We start from the raw sequence: 19,489 nt of genomic DNA on the forward strand, positions 1-19,489 counted from the left end.
AGAAGAGTCTTCAAAAAGTTGATAAATCTCATTAACATGTGATTGTTGGACTTCTAATCAAACAATTTATTATAAGTGCTTGACAGCACATTATGTTGATCCTGTTTGGCAGTTACAAGCACGCATTATTAGTTTCATTGATTTGAAGCCACCTCACACTAGCTTGGTTATTTCTAATGGTATTTCTAAATATCTCTTGGATTGAAAAATTCAAAAGAAAATTGCTTCTATTACATTGGATAATGCTTCAAGTAATGATGTAGTAGCTAGACGCTTAAAAGCTAACTTTAATTTAAAAGGAAAACTATATTTCGAAGTAACATTCTTTCATGTGCGGTGTTGTGCCTAAGTTCTTAATTTGATGGTATAAGATAATTAAAAGAAATTGAAGGAGTAATCAATAACATTAGAGAGAGAGTGAAATACCTAAAAAAAGTCTCTTAATCGTTTATTTTAAATTTGGTGAAATTGCTAGATAACTTGGCTTAACTACAATAAGAGGGTTATGTATTGATTTTCCTACCAGATGAAACTTCACATATGATATGTTAGATTCTGACTTTACATACAAAATGATGTTTAGCCTTTATACAGATAGAGATGTTAATTACAAGCAGCTTTCTACTGAGCAAGATTGGTGCAAGTTTGAATAAATTCAAAAGATATTGACAGTGAAAGATGATGCAACTAATGTGTTTTCTGGATTTACATTTCCTATATCTAATTAATTTCTTCCAGAAATTTATAATATTAAGAGAATATTATTAGAGATGCCAAATTCTTCTGATGAATACATTAGGGCAATAGTGACAGTAATAAGAAGTAAGTTTAATAAATATTAGGGTGAGTACAACATATTGATGGCAATTGCATCCATTCTAGATCTAAGATATAAAATGAACTTTGTTGAGTTCTCTTTCCCCAAAATTTATCCAATAAATGAAAGTTTTTGATATTATTGCTTCAATTCAAGTTATATTAGAGGATCTTTACTCTACATATGTAGATGATTACTCAGCCACCATAAACATAATTCTAATGTATTAAATATGACATCAAACATATCAAAACTTCAATCTTCAAATAATAAAAGACCAAATACAAGGATCACTTTAGAATTTGATGATTTTCCAAGGTTTCTTAGTACTACAAGACCTATTAAATCGGAGTTGGAGATATATTTGCAGGAGCAAAATGAAACATGTGATCCTAGCTCTTTTGATATATTGAATTGGTGGAAAATGAATACATTGAAATTCTCTATTAAGTATAAGATGGCTCGTGCTTTTCTTTCTATATCAATCAATACAGTAGCATCAGAGTTTGCCTTTAGTGCTGGAGGGAGTATATTAAATAATTATCGAAGTTCTTTGACTCCAAAGACAAGCTTTGATTTGTACTAGGAATTGGATTAGAGCTACTCAAAAGACAATGAAATGTCCATATGTAAGTTTACTATAAATTAGTAGTTTAATTTTCTTTATTTTTGTCATTATAACTTATAACAAAAAGTTAAACCTTTTTTTTCAAGAAGAACAGATTGAAGAAGAAGATCTTCATATTGACTTGCGAGATTATTCATTATATGTCTAGTATTAATATATATTACTAGTGGTATTTACTAAACTTTACTAATGCTAATAATTTTGTATTCACATTAATTGTTTTCTTTCACTAAATTTTTTTTTACTTGTAGAGGAAGATGGCACTACTAATCAAGGTTTATTAGTGGCAATCATAGAGTATAAATGTATAATGGAGCCTTACTTATTTTGTAACCCTTGTGAAGAATTTTTAAATGATTATTTGCTTGTAATCTTTGTGACGATAATATTTAAGTGTCAATTGGTTGTACTTATAATCCTTGTGGGGATAATTTTTAAATGTTCATTTGCCTGTAAGTTATAATCCTTGTGGAGATATTATTACCATAACTTTTTGTTGGTTTTAATTTATTGGTTTTGTAATCTTTATAGGAGTATTTTTTTACTTACTACTTGCAGTGGTTTTGATTTATTTTTTACTTATCATTACAAGTTTGTTGCAAGCTTCAATTTAAATTTTTTCAAAGTCTTGTTTTTTTCTTCATATTTAACTGTAAAGCCCATGGTAAATATACCTCAGCCTATTCAGCCCACGAGTTGGTGAGCTGACCTAAAGGGTCGTCAAGTTGAGATGAGCTTCTCCAGCTCAAATTGAGCTCGAGCCGAGCTCGAGAAAGAATAAATATGCTATCGAGCTAAGTCGAGCTAGATCCAGCTCGCTCTAAGCTCCGCTCGTTTACACTCGTAGCCTAGGGTTTTACCTCTATTTAGGCCTTATGAGCCCCTTAATCTTTTGGAGCATTGTATAGAATCTTTTAGAGCTTTTGTATAGGGATAGACCAAGTATCTCCTTAGTTACCTGATGTAGTTTTGGGCCAGTTTTTTATGCTAATGAAGTTACCTTTTTTTTTTACCTAAAAAAAGAAAGTGGTTTACACCCGTTAATATTATTCTTTCTACCCGTTAAGCTAATTAAGGATAAGTGTAGCAGATCGACTCATCCGCCCAGTCCTCTTTCCCGCGCGTGCGCAAGCTCCCTCCTTCCTTTCTCAACGCCCCCGGGCTTCTTCCTCTCTCGACGCCGACCGTCTTCGACGGGATTCGCGCAGGATGAGCTTCATCTCTCGCTCAGGCAATTTTATCCTCCCTCTCTCTGTTCTTCCCGAAGTTCCGTTTTCCCGTGTTGCTGTTTCTTTTGCAAGGCACTAATATATTGGTATTCTGAAGCAAAATGAATGAAGATTTTCTCAGCTATTATGCTTAAGCATTAATTATTCTGATGCCGTGACAGGATCAGAATCGTCACATTGACACAACTGAATCACGATCAGTTGGAGAATCGCAAGATTTCTCGGCCAACGACCGTCTTTTCATTGCTCTCCCCAGTTACATGGTGGTTGCCTTGAGATGGAAGAGAAGTGGCCACCTATATTTCCTTCTAATGGTTCGTCGTCGTCTTCTTCGATTCATATCTACTTCTGCACTTCCAAGTCATTGGAGGCCAGCGCTAGATATCTCCACTTACAACGCCAGGATACAGGAGCTCGCTCGTCTGGGACATGTGGAGCAAGCGCGCGGGTTGTTCGATGGAATGTCCCACAGAAGCGCCATCACTTGGAACTCCATGATCTTCGGCTACTGCCAGAACGGCATGGTTGAGGAGGCGCACTCTCTCTTTGACTCCTTCTCGGGGAAGAACATTAGGACCTGGACCATCTTGGTCTCTGGATATGCCAAGAGGGGGCGTTTGGGTGAGGCCAGAATCCTCTTCAACTCGATGCCTGAGCATAATCCTGTGTCGTGGAATGCGATGATTAGTGGGTACGTGCAGAATGGAGACATCAATATGGCTCGGAGGTTGTTTGATGAAATGCCGGAGAAGAACATCGCTTCATGGAACTCTATGATAACTGGGTACTGTCACACTCATCAGATGAGAGAAGCACAGATCCTTTTTTATCAGATGCCGGAGCGGAATTTAGTCTCTTGGACAGTGATGATTTCTGGGTATGTTCAAATTGATGAACATAGAGAGGCTTGGGTATTTTTTTGCAGGATGCACCATGGTGGGGTGAGACCAGACCAGGCCAACTTCACTGCTGCTGTTTCTGCAGTAATGGGCATTGGTAATCTGAAGCTGTTGGAGAATCTCCGGTCCTTAGCATTTAAGACTGACTTTGAGCGGGATGTGGTTGTTGGGACATCAATCCTAAATGTGTACACACGGGATAGTAATGGATTGGACACGGCAATGAGGTTCTTTGAGGGTATGAGGGAGAGGAATGAGTACTCGTGGTCAACAATGATTGCTGCCTTATCTCATGTTGGACGCCTTGGCGATGCCTTTTCTCTCTATGAGAGAGATCCTGAGAAGTCTATTGCTTGTCAGACTGCACTGCTCACAGGGTTTGCTCAGAATTGCAGGATCCGTGAGGCAAGACTCTTGTTTGAACAGATACCTTATCCAAATGCTGTGTCTTGGAATGCCATGATAGCTGGGTATGCACAGAACAACATGCTTGATGAAGCAAAAGATCTCTTTTATAGAACACCTTTTAGGAATTCAATTTCATGGGCAGCAATGATTTCTGGGTATGCTCAAAATGGAAAGAGTGAAGAAGCTTTGGAGCTACTGCAGGAGCTTCATAGGAGTGGGACATTGCCTAGTCTTTCCAGTTTTACCAGCGGGTTCTTTGCTTGTGCTAACATTGAAGCTCTCGAGGTTGGAAGGCAACTACACTCACTTGCAATAAAGGTGGGATCTCAGTTCAATACCTATGTCAGTAATTCCTTGATTACTATGTATGCCAAGTGCAAAAACATGGAAGATGTAGCTCAAGTCTTTAGCCAGATGGCAGCAAGAGATACTGTGTCTTGGAATTCTATGATAGCAGCATTTTCACAAAATTATATGTTAGAGGATGCAAGAATTGCATTTGACAAGATGCCGATTCGAGATGTTGTATCTTGGACATCAATTATATCTGCATATGTACAGGCTGAACATGGACATGATGCAACGCAACTTTTTATCAAAATGTTGGGTGAAGGAGTACTACCCAATTCATCAACAATAACTAGTATTTTAAGCACTTGTGGGAGCCTAGGTGCCACTATGCTAGGTCGACAAATTCACACCTTTGCAGTCAAACTAGGGGAAGATTTGCATCTTTTCGTGGGTAATGCTTTGATAACAATGTATTTCAAGTGTGGCTGTGTGGAATCACTTCAGGTCTTTCATCAAATGGAGGAGTGTGACATTGTCACATGGAACTCTGTGATCGCTGGCTGTGCTCAGCATGGCTTTGGTAGAGAAGCCATTGAGATTTTTGAGTTGATGAAGTCTGAAGAAGTCTTGCCAAATCACGTTACATTCGTGGGGCTTTTGTGTGCTTGCAGCCATGCTGGGTTGGTAGATGAAGGGTGGTACTTTTTCAAGTCTATGGCCAGAGATTATGGGCTCATGCCACTGGAAGGGCATTACGCCTGCATGGTGGACCTTCTCGGCAGGGCTGGTCATTTGTATGAAGCAGAAGCATTCATAGAAAACATGCCAATTGAACCAGATTCTGTTGTTTGGGGTGCACTTCTTGGTGCCTGCAGAATTCATAAGAATGCTGATGTTGGTAGAAGGGTTGCAGAGAGGCTCTTTGGTATGGAGCCACAGAATTCTGGTAATTATGTTTTACTATCAAACATATACTCCTCTCTTGGGATGTGGGATGAAGTTGAAGAGGTGAGGAAACTTATGAGATATCAAGGTGTAAGAAAAGAGCCAGGTTGCAGCTGGATGCAGATAAAAAACAAAATGCACTCATTTTTCACAGGAGATAAGCAGCATGAGCAGATGGAAGAGATATATGCTACTCTGGAGGAGTTGTACAGCAAATTGACAGCTACAGGTTATGTTCCTGACACAAATTATGTTCTCCATGATGTGGATGAAGAGCAGAAGGAGAATGCTCTTCTCTACCACAGTGAGAAGCTTGCAGTTGCTTATGGGCTCCTCGCTACACCAGAATGTACACCTATACAAATCATGAAGAACCTTAGGATATGTGGCGATTGTCATACTTTTGTCAAGTTTGTGTCCCAGGCCACTGATAGAGATATTGACATAAGGGATGGAAACAGATTTCACCATTTTAGAGATGGAAAATGTTCTTGTGGAGACTATTGGTGATTTTTTGAATATGTGGGTGGAATGAGAATTGATTTCTATTCCAAAAGATTTATTACTCAAATAATTTAAGTGGAATGTTTGAACTATTGTACTCAAGGAGATACCAATAAGCTGACATGTCATAAATGGCTAAATGATATTTGGAGAGATCAGCTATCACATCTGTGTCTGTACCGTCTGATGTGTCATTAACTTGTATTGACATGAGTCATTTAATTTCCTAAGTTGGCAAGGAAGTCTCATGGCTTACTGTCCTTCAGGATTCAAAGACGAGTTATTTACTGCTGAAATTTGCTGAATAGAGATGGATTGGAAATGTCAACCACAAGAAAAATGACTTTTAGTGACATTTCCCTATACTGACAGTCAGATAAATGCCATTAAAATGAGGTTTTACTGGCATTTTCTTTAGATTTTGTTGGTAGATTTTGTAGTTGGAGATTGATTAGGGTTTTACCTCTGCTTGCAGGAAGGAGTTGAAGTGCCGATGACCCTGCGAAGCAAGCGTAGGCTCAGAGTTCCGGGAGCAAGAGGACTATAGCTGCGGAGGTTCACAATTTGTCAGAGAAGGTGGGTCTTCAATCTTTGTATTTTTTTTTTTTTGGTTCTTTCTTGATTAGTTCTTTTTCTGAAGTTTGGTTGGGTACCAATATGCAAGGAGAAATAGGATTAATGAGAAATTGAAACTGTTGCATAATCTGATACCAAATTCTAACAATGTGGTAGATAATAGTAATTGACTTCTATTCTCATGAAACTTTCTGTTTTTTCTCTTCTTTATAGTCTTTTTCTTTAGTTTTGATTCAAATGTTGTTTGCAAGTAGATGGATGAGGCTTTGATGGTTGATGAAGCTATTGAGTATCTCAAGTAGCTACAGCTCCAAGTACAGGTCATTTTCTATTAAGTGCTTATTCAATTTTGTTGATCAACATGTCTGGAACTCAATTTGATCTTCGTCCTTTTCCCCTTTTCCTTGTAACTTTGGTTTGCCAGAATTTTGAATTATACTCCAACAGCCAACTTTACCAATGTACATATCCTGTAGACATTTCAAATGATTAAGGGAAAGTGACATACTTCATCAAGCATGCCACTCTAAACTCAAGATTATGACTGTAGGAATGAAATAGGAATGCTAGAATAAGAACTTTATGTTCTTCTAGCATTTTATTTCATTCCTTCTTATTTATATGTTTCTCACTAGAGGCAAAGCCCCCTTTCCGTCTTAGTGGTTAGTTTATAAGGATGTTTTAACAACGATGATCGTGCTGACTAACATTGGGTGTGCCGACAGCGTACTGAAATGTGGCATGAGGGCTGCTGCACGACACCGTTCTTAGCAGTGATCCGCTTGCTTTTGCTAATTGTTTTTGCCCACCTGTTATTCCGTGCCCTAGCTCGAGGAAGATGAAGGAGAACGAGCCGTCTCCTCCTCCTTGAGCTAAGGCACCCCAATGCGAGCGACGTCTTCTTCCTTAAGCTAGGGCACGAAAGCAATGGGCAATGATAAGCAATACGACAAGCGGAGATGGGGAGCACGACGACAAGCTCGATAGCGAGCGACGAAGGGCGAAGTTGAGTAGTCTCCGTCTCTCCTCCTCTTGTTCTCTCCTATTGTAGCACGAGCAGCAAGTGCCGTGCTAGTTGGTGGTTGGGATAGGCCATGCCATTAGCATGACCGGCCTTGATTTTTATTTTGGCATCACATGTTTGGATATTTTTACATAGGTTACTCTATTTTGAAGATTGTTTGAAGTGAACCCTACATTTGTCATTTAATTAGAAAAGACCCCATTATTTGAGCTGGAGGTTACTAACAGAACAACATCAAGTTGTAAAAATAATGTTATACACTTAAGTAGGAAAAATCAATACCTAACTAATAACGTTATACACTTAAATAGGAAAAACTAATACCTAAACTATCTCCTCTTATTCATTTTACTTGCTTATCATTTTTAGTATGCTAAATCCCTTCCACACCATCATTTCGCTACCTAGTAGGCCATTTCCTCGTACCACTAACTTGTTAATAAACTTATATCACTAATCCCCTTTGAATGTTCAATTTCTTTCGCAGATGCTTTCAATGCGAAACGGCCTATACCTAAATCCCAACTTACTTTTTTAGAGAATTACAGCCCCTGTAAGGCTCCCAGATATCTGCAAGATTTGGCATGTATAAGAACAAGTCCAATGAAGAATATATTATCCCCTCTCATTGTTGAGAGCAAGGTTTCCAGGATTGAATGCTCCAAAAGTGATTCCATCATATTAGTGAGGAGTTCTTGTACCAAAAGGTCGGCTACGGAACAATTCTTTAAGATCTAAATTTATTGTAGAAAGTAGTCCGCACAATCGTGAAAAAATATTCGTCAGATATTCTCCTGTAGTTAGAAAATTACGAAACCAAGTGGATTAGATTTGTAACTTCTTGATCTACAACTTTCGTATTTATGCCCTTCACAGATTCAAACTGCAATTGGGACAAAAACACAGAATAACGTGGGTGATGGTGGTGGTGACGAATGGAGTGGATGATAGGGTTATGGATCGGTATGAAGATGAAGGTGAATGGTGGATGTGATTAAGGAATATAGACAAAGGGAACGAAGCGGTCGAGATCTCAAAGAAGAGGGGTGGCTCGATAATTGAGGGAGATTAGAAGTTAGGAGAAACCTTGCCAATGGTAGAGGTGGAAGGATGGTGCAAAAGAGAGGAGGGAGAGAGTCTAGAGAGAAGATAGGAGGCAAGAAATCAATAATTCAATAGCATTATGAATTTGACTGCCATCCACATATTTATAGAGGCTAGCCAACAAGTCCTAAAATAATAAGTAACCCTAATTCTAAAGGATTCCCACCAATCGCATTCAAACGCCCCCGATCGTAGTCGAACGCACAAAAGACGTTCTCTGTATGTGCGAATGCGATGCAGGCGTTTGAACGTGCCCAACCGCGTTCGAACGCGCATTACGCATTCTTTATATTTGCAAACCTAATGCAGGCATTTGCAAGTGCGTTCAAACGCGACCTACAAGTATTTTATATTAATAAAAATAAACAACTAATGCGATAAAAAAAGATCCTAACTAAGTATATCAGCCCACCGCGCTTCCCCCACCTTGCCCTCAAGGTGAAAAGTCAGGAAAACACTCCAAAATGTCAGATGGCTTGCCAAGCTACTCAACTAGAATCTCTATCTCTAATCAGGTACCATGTCGTCATTGGTGTCTAGCAAGTACACGAACTGGCTCTAAGATCTCTTATCTCCTCCAATGGCTCCAGTAGAACTGGTTCAAGGACCTCATGATCTCCAATCCGCTCCCTCAGTAATGAAACATGGAAAACAGGATGCACTCTCGACCCCTTCAGCAGCTCCAAACGATATGCAACCGGACCAATACACTTTAACACCCGAAACGGACCAAAGTAGTGATGAACTAACTTTTGGTTACGCATCGGACGTAAGGTCACCTGTCGATACGGCTGTACCTTCACAAACACCCAACTGTCGATATCGAACTCCTGCTCCCTGTGGCTACAATCATAAACTTGCTTCATGCGGTTTTGAGCAAGTTTAAGATGAGCACGCAACCTTCTCAATATGGTGGCGTCTCTATCTATTAATACTAAGTTCACCTCCGTCCGATCTGCAGATGCCACTGGATCATAAGCGTGTAATGTCAAAGCCGTGTTTCCATACACTATCTCAAATGGAGTCATGCCAATGCTGCTATCGTAAGTGTTGTAAGACCACTCCGCCACGATAAGAACTCCAACCATCGTCTCGCTCATAAGTACACGATCACGATCCGAGAAAATGGTGTGTGGCATGCCATGTAACCGAGCAACATCTCTCATAAAAATTTCAGCCACCAACGTGGCTGAAAACAAATGTGACAATGCTGAAAAGTGCACATACTTACTCAATCTGTCAACCACTACAAAGATAACGGAATAACCACGTATCAGCGGAAGACCCTCTATAAAGTCCATAGATTTGTCTTCCCAAACACGGTCCGGTATAGGTAAAGGTTGAAGTAATTCGGCCGGTTTCAATGTGGTTGTCTTAGCCCTTTGACAGACTTCGCAAGCATGGACAAAACTTCTCACATTCCGCTTCAATCCTGGCCACGTGCAACTCTAAGATATCCTCCTATATGTCCTCAAGACACCCTCATCATTAGCCTCTAGAGTTTTGTAACACCCCCAAAATGAAAAAAAAATATAAAAAAAAAAAAAAAAAAAACCTGACCGACGCACGTGCCGAGCACGTGCGTCGGCCTGTCAGCCTGCCACCCTGCCTCTTTTCTTTTCTTCTTCTTCTTCCCTTCCTTTGCCGTGCATGCCATCTCCCCCCATCTCCCTCATCTCTTCCTTCCCTCACCGCAGCCCCTTCTTTCTCCTCTCTCTCCCTCGTGGTTGCCGACAGCCGCCGAGCTCGCCAACCCCCCCCCCTCCGGTAAACTTCCTTCCCCTCCTTCCTTTCTCCCCTTTCGCCTTCCCCTCCTCGGCCTCGTGCTGTGCCGGACCCATGCCGCCGCTGTCCCTGCGCTGCGCCGCCGGCCTCGTGCCGCGCCGCCGCAGCCTCGTGGGCGCTTCCCTCCGCCTCACCCTCCTTCCATCGGTAGTGGAAGGAGATGAGGTGGAGGGGTGGGGGTTAAACCGCCACCCATTTTTCCCCTTAGTGGGCTGCAGACCACTGCAGCCCACTAATCCTTTGGGGGTGGGCTGCAGACCGCAGCCCACCTAGGCTCGGGTGGGCTGCAGGCCGCAGCCCACCTAGCCTTAGATCCGGGTGGGCTGCAGGCTGCAGCCCATTAGCCCATTGTGGAGCGGGCTGCAGTCTGCAGCCCACTTTTCCAACCTTGGTGGGCTGTGGTTGGGCCCCCAGCCCACCAAGGCCCTATTGCTTTGTGGGTTAGGTTTGAGCCTACCCTTTTGCCTCTAGCTTAGCCCATTTGGGGCCATTTGGATCCTATAACCCTGTTTATCATTTTCACCTAATTTGATTAGCCTGATCCTTAATTTTGGGATAACATTAGATTCCTAGGATACCCTTGTACCAAACATAAATGTGCTAATAAGATAATTAATTCTATAAGTTCGCTAATGACTTTACTTGCGTGAATTAATAGGATTGACACCGCGTGAGGAAGATTTTGGGATCCCGGACTAGCTGACGAGTTTTACCATACCGTGGAGACCCCCAGGTGAGTAGAGTTATACAAATCTAGAATAACATGATACAGTAGGAAATGTCAGTATTAATGCATGCAGTTGGTACTCCCTGTTATATCTTTTGCATATGTAGTTATTTATAACCTGTTCATCATAGTATCATGAGAATGTTAATGTGTATGATAATGCTTTACATGTGTCCCGTATGGTATACCGTTGTATAGATGTATGATTGCTGTGAATATGGACTGTAACGATCATGATGACTATAACATGCTTTATACACGCATAAACACTGCACCACTTCCACCTATCATTAGTAGTCGAATTCTGACTAGGCAGTACCCCTACTCACTCAGCCCAGGGTTAAGGGCAGAGTGTATCATATATGTCTATACTATTAGCGGCCTACACCTGAGGTCGGGAAGCCTGTGTGGCATTCAGGTAGTTATACTGCATAGTTAGGACTAGATTATGATCATAGAAGAACATGATTGTGAGGCGGGGATATAACTCTAGCGGTACCCGACGACGCAGGGTTAGGGCGTCTGTTGATGAGCCGAGGGCTCCCGATTCTCCCGCCGAGGGCGGTGATGATTTAGAGAGAGTGAGATATGGGCTTACGACCAGGGTCCTGAGTCTGATGGCCACAGACAACCGGTCACATATAGTGTCGCCATACACGTGTAGGTGACATTACCGCTAGATGTGTATATATCCCCCCTCGATGTATGTGATGATGGATGATTGTTTCGTAAGAGTATTTACCCTGTGTGGTGAATAGCTCGGTGAGCGATAATAAGTATGATTATTGTTTTGGTAGACATGAGATGACTAAACTACTATTTTATTGCTATGCATAACATGTAAACCTATGATTGAGATGTGTACGAATAAGAGATTGTCTCAAACTTTATATCTATGTGAACTTATCATAATATGTTTAGGAACTAGCATGTTCCAAGATAGTGATTGGTAATCCTTATCAACTGCATTGACTTAGTAAATTATGGTAAGTCATTTTAATAAGCATGTCGTTATCGTTAGCAAATATAGGCATACATTGGATATACACCTGTGATGTCATTATTTTAGATTGTATGGATCCTACTCGCTGGGCTGTAAGCTCACCCCTCGTGGCGTATTATTTCAGAGCTAGGGGACGCAGGTACGGGTAGCGAGGAGTAACCGCTTTCTTTCTTTTTAGTACGTATGTTAGTTGTATTAAGCCCCTACGAGGGTATGATGATGACGTTGTATCTTTTTGGACTTTAACATAGTATTTTGGATGTATATTTGGAAGGCTTGTTGTGGCCTGTGGAACTTGTATCCGGACTCCTTTAGTTGAGTTATTTATGGTGAAATTGTATGGTTGTGTGCCTTGTGAAATCCTTGTACTGACAGGTCATGTGATGTACCGCGTGGGAGGATTTACCCACGCGGTTTACACGTGTATCTGGAGGTTTGGGTGTTTCAAGTTTGGTGGAAGTGCTTCAACAATTTCTGCAGCAATCTATCATTTGCGAGCACCCGAATGCATCCGCGGTCCAGCAGCAAACCGCCTTGGTTTTTCAACTCTGGATGGCGCTCCGGATCATCCATCACCTCCTGTAACAACCTCAAAATATCTGGGTCAGATGTACATGCATACCTCAGCTCGTAAAGAAAGGGGAATGCAGGAGAAGAATAAGCTGCAAGCTCGATGATATCGGGCTGGTGCGATAGTGCATCCGTTGCTCTATTTTCTGTTCCTTCTTATATTGGATTTCATAATCATACCCCAATGATTTTGTGACCCATCTCTGTTGTGCCGGAGTATGTATGCGCTGTCCCATAAAGTATGGAAGGCTCCTTTGATCGGTAGGCGATCTTTGATCGGTTCGGATAATGAATCGCCTACAGATCAAATAAGGCTTCTACTTTATCACCGCATGTAGAATTGCTAGCATCTCTCTCTCATAAGTCGATAATTGTTGAGATTTTTGCGATAAAGCCTTACTAAGATAGGCAATGGAATGTCCGAAATAATCAGTCAGCCCCAAAAATAACCAGTGAGAGGAGTAGCGGTCTTGCCATATCCGGCGATGAATCGACGATAATAACTAGTCAGCCCCAAAAATCCTCTCAATCTGGTGGTAGTAGGAATAGGCCAAGCGGTCATACATGCAACCTTTTAAGGATCCGTCGCTACACCATCCGCTGAAATGATGTGGCCTAAATACTCCACCTTGGTACTCCCCATAGGCATTTGAACTTCTTGATTTTCAATTGGTTTTGCTTCAATAAATTCAGCACGTCCTCTAAGTACCGCCAGTGCTCTAATTCAGTCCTGCTATACACCAAAATATCATCAAAAAATACTAAGACATACCTTTGCAAGAAAGGCTGAAATATATCATTCATGAAGCCTTGAAAGGTAGTTGGAGCATTGGTGAGTCCAAAAGGTATCACTCGGAACTTGTAATGCTCGTTCGGAGTCCGAAATGCAGTTTTATGCACATTCGCCAGGTGAACTCTAATTTGATGATACCCGGCCCTCAAGTCAAGCTTACTAAATATAGTCGCCCCTGCAAGCTCATCCAGCAACTCCTCGATAACCGAAATAGGATATCGGTCCTTGATGGTAATAGCATTTTGATGTGGGCATCATCTTCAATTTGACCAAAATAGAATTACTCGAGTCCAATTTTGGTCTAATTGTTGATTTTTAATTCAAATAATTAATTGAATTAGTCAATTGACAGATATAGTAGCCTATATGCGGGGGATGTCCGTATTGAGTTATTACCTAAATTGGGTTAGTCAATTTAGGTAAGGTTTAATCAATTAAGATCCTATTAGGAAATAAATTCCTATTAGAATCTCAATTGATAGTTATGGTAAGCTTATATGTGGGGGATGTCCACATTGATTTATTACCTAAATTGGATCAATCAATTTAGGTAAGATGATCAATTAGAGTCCTATTAGGAAATAAGTTTCTATTAGAATCAGCTAGAATTAAAGTTGTTAACCTATTTAAGGGTTATTGCATGAGAAACAAGGACAAGTTGGAATAAGATTTATTTGAGATCTCTCACTTTCTCCCCTGTGGTCTTCTTCTTCTCTCTCTCTCTCTCTTTCTTTCTCTCCCTTTCTCCTACTCTATCTTAAGATCATTCTCTAATCTCTTCTACTTCCTCTCTAAACCTCTTTTCTTCTTCACCCTCTATTTTCGTTGGTTATTGCTGCTGTCCAAAAGATTCCAGTAGTGAAAGAGAGTCTTTGGGTGCCCGGACGTGAAGAAAAGGACTTGGTTTTCAAAGTAAAAGCACTACTATTCCATTTATTGGTAAACCTAAACTCTGAAGTCTTTTCTTACACCATATTTTAGGCTTTTCTACTATCAACGTACCTATTTGAGAGTTGAGGAAGTTACTGCCTTATCTGAGTGGTTTTCTCTCCTTCCATCTAGTAGTAATCCTTTTAATCAATTAACTTCTTATCAGTTATTGCTTACTATATTTTACTTTAGTTACTTGTTTGGGTCGATTGTTCTCCAAAACATTGCATACCATTCTAGATTTGCATCACATTTAGTGCTCGATAGTTGACACAAAAACGTCATGTCCCGTCCCTTTTTCGCACCAATAGCACGGGGGATGAGTATGAACTATGACTTGGTTGTATGAGGCCTTGCTCCAACATCTCGGCTACCATTTTTGAGATAACTTCTTTTTGCACATGTAGATATCGATATGGCCTCATGTTCGCCGGTGCAGCCCCGGGTACAATCTCTATGCGATGGTCCGCTGCTCTCCTCGGTGGCAACTTCTGCGGCTCCTCAAACAGTCCAGAAAAGTTATCTAAAAAAATTAGACAATTCAGTGATAGTACCTAAACTCGTTTGAGGTTCATCTCCTACTGGTCCTAACTGAAGAAGATAGGCCAAATTATACGCACTAAGCAACCCCATCATAGGCTGCATCGCAGGAATCGGCAAAGTCCGAATACCATCAAGTCGCACATCTTTGTTTCCTTTTTTATATTTCATCCACATGCTTCGGAAATCAAATGTAACGGGTCCCAAACTTTGTAACCACTGAACACCAAGGACAATATCCGCTCCTCGCAACGCCAATAGATACAAGTCCACAATCATATCGTGTCCTTGCACTAAGCTTCGTGCCATCTCCAATAGCAATGTCAAACCCTGTAGTCGGTTCGGCATCCAAATCCAATCTCCTCACTAGCCTCTCGTCTAGAAAGTTGTGTGTACTCCCCGAATCGATGAGGATGTGCACACAATGCTTTCTAAGATTATTGAGATAAAGCCTTGCTTAGTACAGCTCGTATGCCAACACTCGATGCATCACATTCCACAATGAATTCTTTGGTGAAGTCCGGTAGCGCTAGAATGAGTGCCGTCGTCATTGCTATTTTCAGTTTTGCAAAGGCTGTAGTGGCTTCATCCGTATATCTAAAAGAATCCTTCAACAAAGAAGTGAGAGAAGCAACAATCTTGCCATATCCGGCGATGAAGCGGCGATAATATCCGGTTAGCCCCAAAAATCCTTGCAATTCGGTTGTAGTAGTAGAAATAGGCCAAGCGGTCATACGTGCAACCTTTTAAGGATCCGCCGCTACACCATCCACTGAAATGATGTGACCTAAATACTCCACTTGTGGTCCTCCCCATAGGCACTTAGACTTTTTGATCTTCAATTGGTTTTGCTTCAACAAATTCAGCACATCCTCCAAATGCCGCCAATGTTCCAATTCAGTCTTGCTATACGTCAAAATGTCATCAAAAAATACCAAGACATACCTTCGCAAGAGAGGCCGAAATATATCATTCATGAGGCCTTGAAAGGTAGCTGGAGCATTGGTGAGACCAAAAGGCATCACCCGGAACTCGTAATGCCCGTCCGAAGTCCGAAATGCAGTTTTGTGCACATCTGCCAGGTGAACTTTAATTTGATGATACCCAGCCCTCAAGTCAAACTTGCTGAATATGGTCGCCCCTGCCAGCTCGTCCAGTAGCTCCTCTATAACCGGAATAGGATACCGGTCCTTGACGGTAATAGCGTTTAGTATCCAATAGTCGACACAAAAACGTTATATTCCATCCTTCTTTCGCACCAATAGCACGAGTGATGAGTATGAGCTATGACTTGGTTGTATGAGGCCTTGCTCCAACATCTCGGCTACCAATTTGAAAATAACTTCTTTTTGCACATGTGGATACCGATATAGCCTCACGTTTGCCGGTGCAGCCCCGGGTATAATTTCTATGCGATGGTCTGTCATTTGTCTCGGTGGCAACTCCTGTGACTCCTCAAACAGCCCAAAAAAGTTATCTAATAAATTAGACAATTCAATGGTAGTACCTAAACTTGTTTGAGGCTCATCTCCTGCTAGTCCTAACTGAAGAAGATAGGCCAAATAATACATGCAAGGCAGCCCCACATATGCTACATCGCAGGAATCGGCGAAGACCGAACGCCATCAAGCCGCATATCTTTGTTTCCTTGTTTAAATTTCATCCACATGCTCCGGAAATCAAATGTGACGGGCTCCAAATTCTATAACCACTGAGTGCCAAGGACAATGTCCGCTCCTTGCAACGCCAACAGATACAAGTCCACAATGATGTCGTGTCCTTGCACCCGTATACCGACCCGATGACACAAGCTCTCCGCCTTAAGCTTCATACCGTCTCCAATAACAACATCAAATCCCAGTTTACTGTACCATCTTGCAAGTGTATAATAGTGTCACCCCAAATACAAAATAATTGTTATAAATAGCTGAGGCAATTTCTGAAAAAAATAATACATATAAGAGTTTATTAGTAACTCTTTTACTTGCCAACTTGGAGTGTAAGAACTTTAGATATGAAACATTAGGATTGGGATCGGTCTTCCGAAAAAATGATACGGATCAACCAGATTGGTCGTATTGGTTACCTAGATTAGGTCAGACTTTTTAATTACGTAAAATTCTAAATATTATTTAAAAATACAAGAAAACTTCTAAAAATATGGAAAAAAAATTACCAAAAATAAAAAAATAAAGAAAGAAAAAATATGGTGCAATGAAAATTGAAGAGATTATCGTTTTGACAACCTATAGATGCAGTAAGTGGAAAAAAGCTAAACAAAAGAAAAAAAAAGTATGATGCAGTAAAGAAGAAGAAGAAGAAAAAGAAGAAGATTATCATTTTGACAACCTATAGATGACACTTCAATTTTTCCTACTACATTATAAAATTATGTTAGAAAAATTCTCAACTACATAAAATTATAGTGTAATGACCAAATATAGTGTAAATGCCAATAGAAATCAGTTAGCTCATGTTATAATTGGTATGAGGACAATAATAATTGTGTCAGTTGATCATTGAAATTACCATGGTACTATACACTTCAAAATCTGCCAAATTAATTACCATAATTGTATCTAGGAGAACCACAAAATCCATCAAACTATTTAAATGATATTACCTTGAAATGGATCATCAAAGAAAGGGAGGCGGGGTCGAGGGCGTCGATGAATCGCTGGAGACAGTGAGGCGGGGCAGCGGCCGTCGATGGATCGCCAAAGATAGTGAGGCGGGGCTGTGGGCGTCGATGGATCGCCGAAGACAGTGAGGCGGGACCCCCGGGCATCGATTGATCGCCGGAGACAGTGAGGCGGGGCCCTGAGCGTTGATGGATCGCCGGAGAGAGTGAGGAAGAAAAAGCGGGTGTCGATGGACTCTAAAGAGAGTAAGGGAGAGAAAATAGAGTATGACGGCTTGATGGTGAAGAGATGAGGAGTGTTGAGTAGAGACCCCTTAGGGTAAGGGTTGAAGTCACACCACGCATGAAATGCTAAACTGTTTAGCGTTTCATTGCCCTTTAAACGTTGAACTCTACAGTAAAACGCTGACCTCAAGCTCTCAGGTTTGAGAAATCCTGCTAAAAATGTTGAACTCTTCATCGTTTCATTACTATGAAAAGTTGACCAGTTTAACGTTTTCCATATAAGACACTCCTTAAGCATTTATTTTGCAACAACCTTAATGCTCCAGAAATTAAGCTCTCGGGTTTTAGAAACCCTACTAAAAATGCTGAACTCTTCAGCGTTTCATTACTGTGAAACCATGACCAGTTTAGTGTTTCCCATTTAAGACACTCACTCCTTAAGCATTTATTTTGCAACTGCCTTAACGTGCCAGAAATCAAGCTCTCGAATTTTAGAAACCCTGCTAAAAATATTGAATTCTTCAGCGTTTCATTATTGTGAAACGCTGACCAGTTTAGCATTTTCTATTTGTGACGCTACTTAACTGTTTATTTTGCAACTCCTTCACGCGCCAAAAAAGTTCTCGGGTTTTAGAAACTTTGATAAAAACGCTGAAGTAGTTAGCATTTCTTTAATGTTGTACAGCATTTTTTTAATGATTAACTCCAACATTTAACCAACTCATTAATCCAGTTTATATAGAGAAACGCTTGACTGTTCAGCGTTTTACCTGGAATAGTAAAATGCTAAACTTATAAGCGCTTTCAATAGGGCTACAGTTAATTTAACCTTTTTTGGTATTAAGTTTGGGCGGTAGTCCATTTTGATAAATTTATTTCAAACAGTGCTAGTTTGGTCAAAACCTCATTGTCTTACCTAGTGGTAAATATTACTCTTCCAGAGCCTTCGTGTAGGACAGAGTCATCGTCACATCTTGGATCCTTTCAATTCCCTGTATGCTGAGGTAATTTTCTAGGTTTCTCATTTTTGTGAATATTTCATTTCATTGGTTGCCACAGGTGCCTTCAGGTAAGGATTGAGAAATTCAGATTAAGCGTAAAAGAAAGGGAAAATTACTAGACAAGTTCTATCATTAGCATCTTTCCCGATGATTTCCTATTATCTCATTTATATAGAGATTTACTGTGGTCTGGAATTTATCCCTCTAGTTGTACTTTATCAGAGAAGTACAAGTAGTTTGCAACTTTTCAAATTTAAGCCTTCTATATTATCTTCTTGTCGCTTATAACTAGATAGAGCAGTTCTAACACATTAAAACCATCGACTTATTAAATATTGTAGCGAACTATGGGAACGTATGATAAAAATTAAACCCACAAGTAGTAGTTCTAGAAGATTGCAACCCACATTGATCAAAATGAGAAAAATCCAAACTAACGGGGTTGTTTTTAGTAGTGCCAAACCCCAAGGACTTAATTAGTGATTTTTTTCTCTAAAAGAAAAAAGAATGGTAAAGAGAAAACTCTTAAGGTGTAGAGGACTACAATAGTGACAACTTTCACTTGCATGTGGAAGGAGATCTTTAGAGCAGATAGAGTGGTAGGTAAGTCATCCTACCTTCAATTAGCCATTAGGCCTTTCTTGTTTTGTATCACATATTGATGACCTTTTCTATTTTGTAAAAGAAATTGAGATGAAATCCATGGGTGCCTCAGCATTTTACTCGGCAAGCATCATTTATGGTGGATGTTGATCAGTTAGAAGGATGAAGGGTAGGCAGAGAAAGATTATTCAACATATGAGTGGGTAATTAATTCTTCATTACAGTCTATGGCTCTCAACAACTATC

The 19,489-nt window shown here is 40.5% G+C and overlaps 1 protein-coding gene across 8 annotated transcripts in view; it reads left to right on the forward strand.

Moving 5' to 3' along the window:
• The window catches only part of LOC140759920 (pentatricopeptide repeat-containing protein At4g14050, mitochondrial-like), a 51,706-nt gene that overhangs the window by 31,637 nt on the left and 580 nt on the right, over positions 1–19,489 (forward strand). The window contains exons 3-9 of one of the 8 annotated variants that reach the window (XM_073096619.1): positions 2,536–2,676; positions 2,836–6,117; positions 6,197–6,297; positions 6,552–6,617; positions 10,869–10,943; positions 18,581–18,643; positions 19,326–19,446. In XM_073096619.1, coding sequence (XP_072952720.1) covers positions 2,935–5,727 — 2,793 coding nt within the window. In that variant the 5' untranslated portion in view covers positions 2,536–2,676; positions 2,836–2,934 and the 3' untranslated portion in view covers positions 5,728–6,117; positions 6,197–6,297; positions 6,552–6,617; ... (1 more) ...; positions 18,581–18,643; positions 19,326–19,446. Of the gene's footprint in view, positions 1–2,535; positions 2,677–2,835; positions 6,118–6,196; positions 6,298–6,551; positions 6,618–10,868; positions 10,944–12,064; positions 19,447–19,489 lie in introns of all 8 variants that reach the window. The other 7 variants (XM_073096622.1, XM_073096620.1, XM_073096621.1 and 4 more) reach the window with 7 other exon arrangements.

Source organism: Typha angustifolia, chromosome 5 (genome assembly GCF_048772165.1).
Source record: "Typha angustifolia cultivar Huaian chromosome 5, ASM4877216v1, whole genome shotgun sequence".
Taxonomy (NCBI): domain Eukaryota; kingdom Viridiplantae; phylum Streptophyta; class Magnoliopsida; order Poales; family Typhaceae; genus Typha; species Typha angustifolia.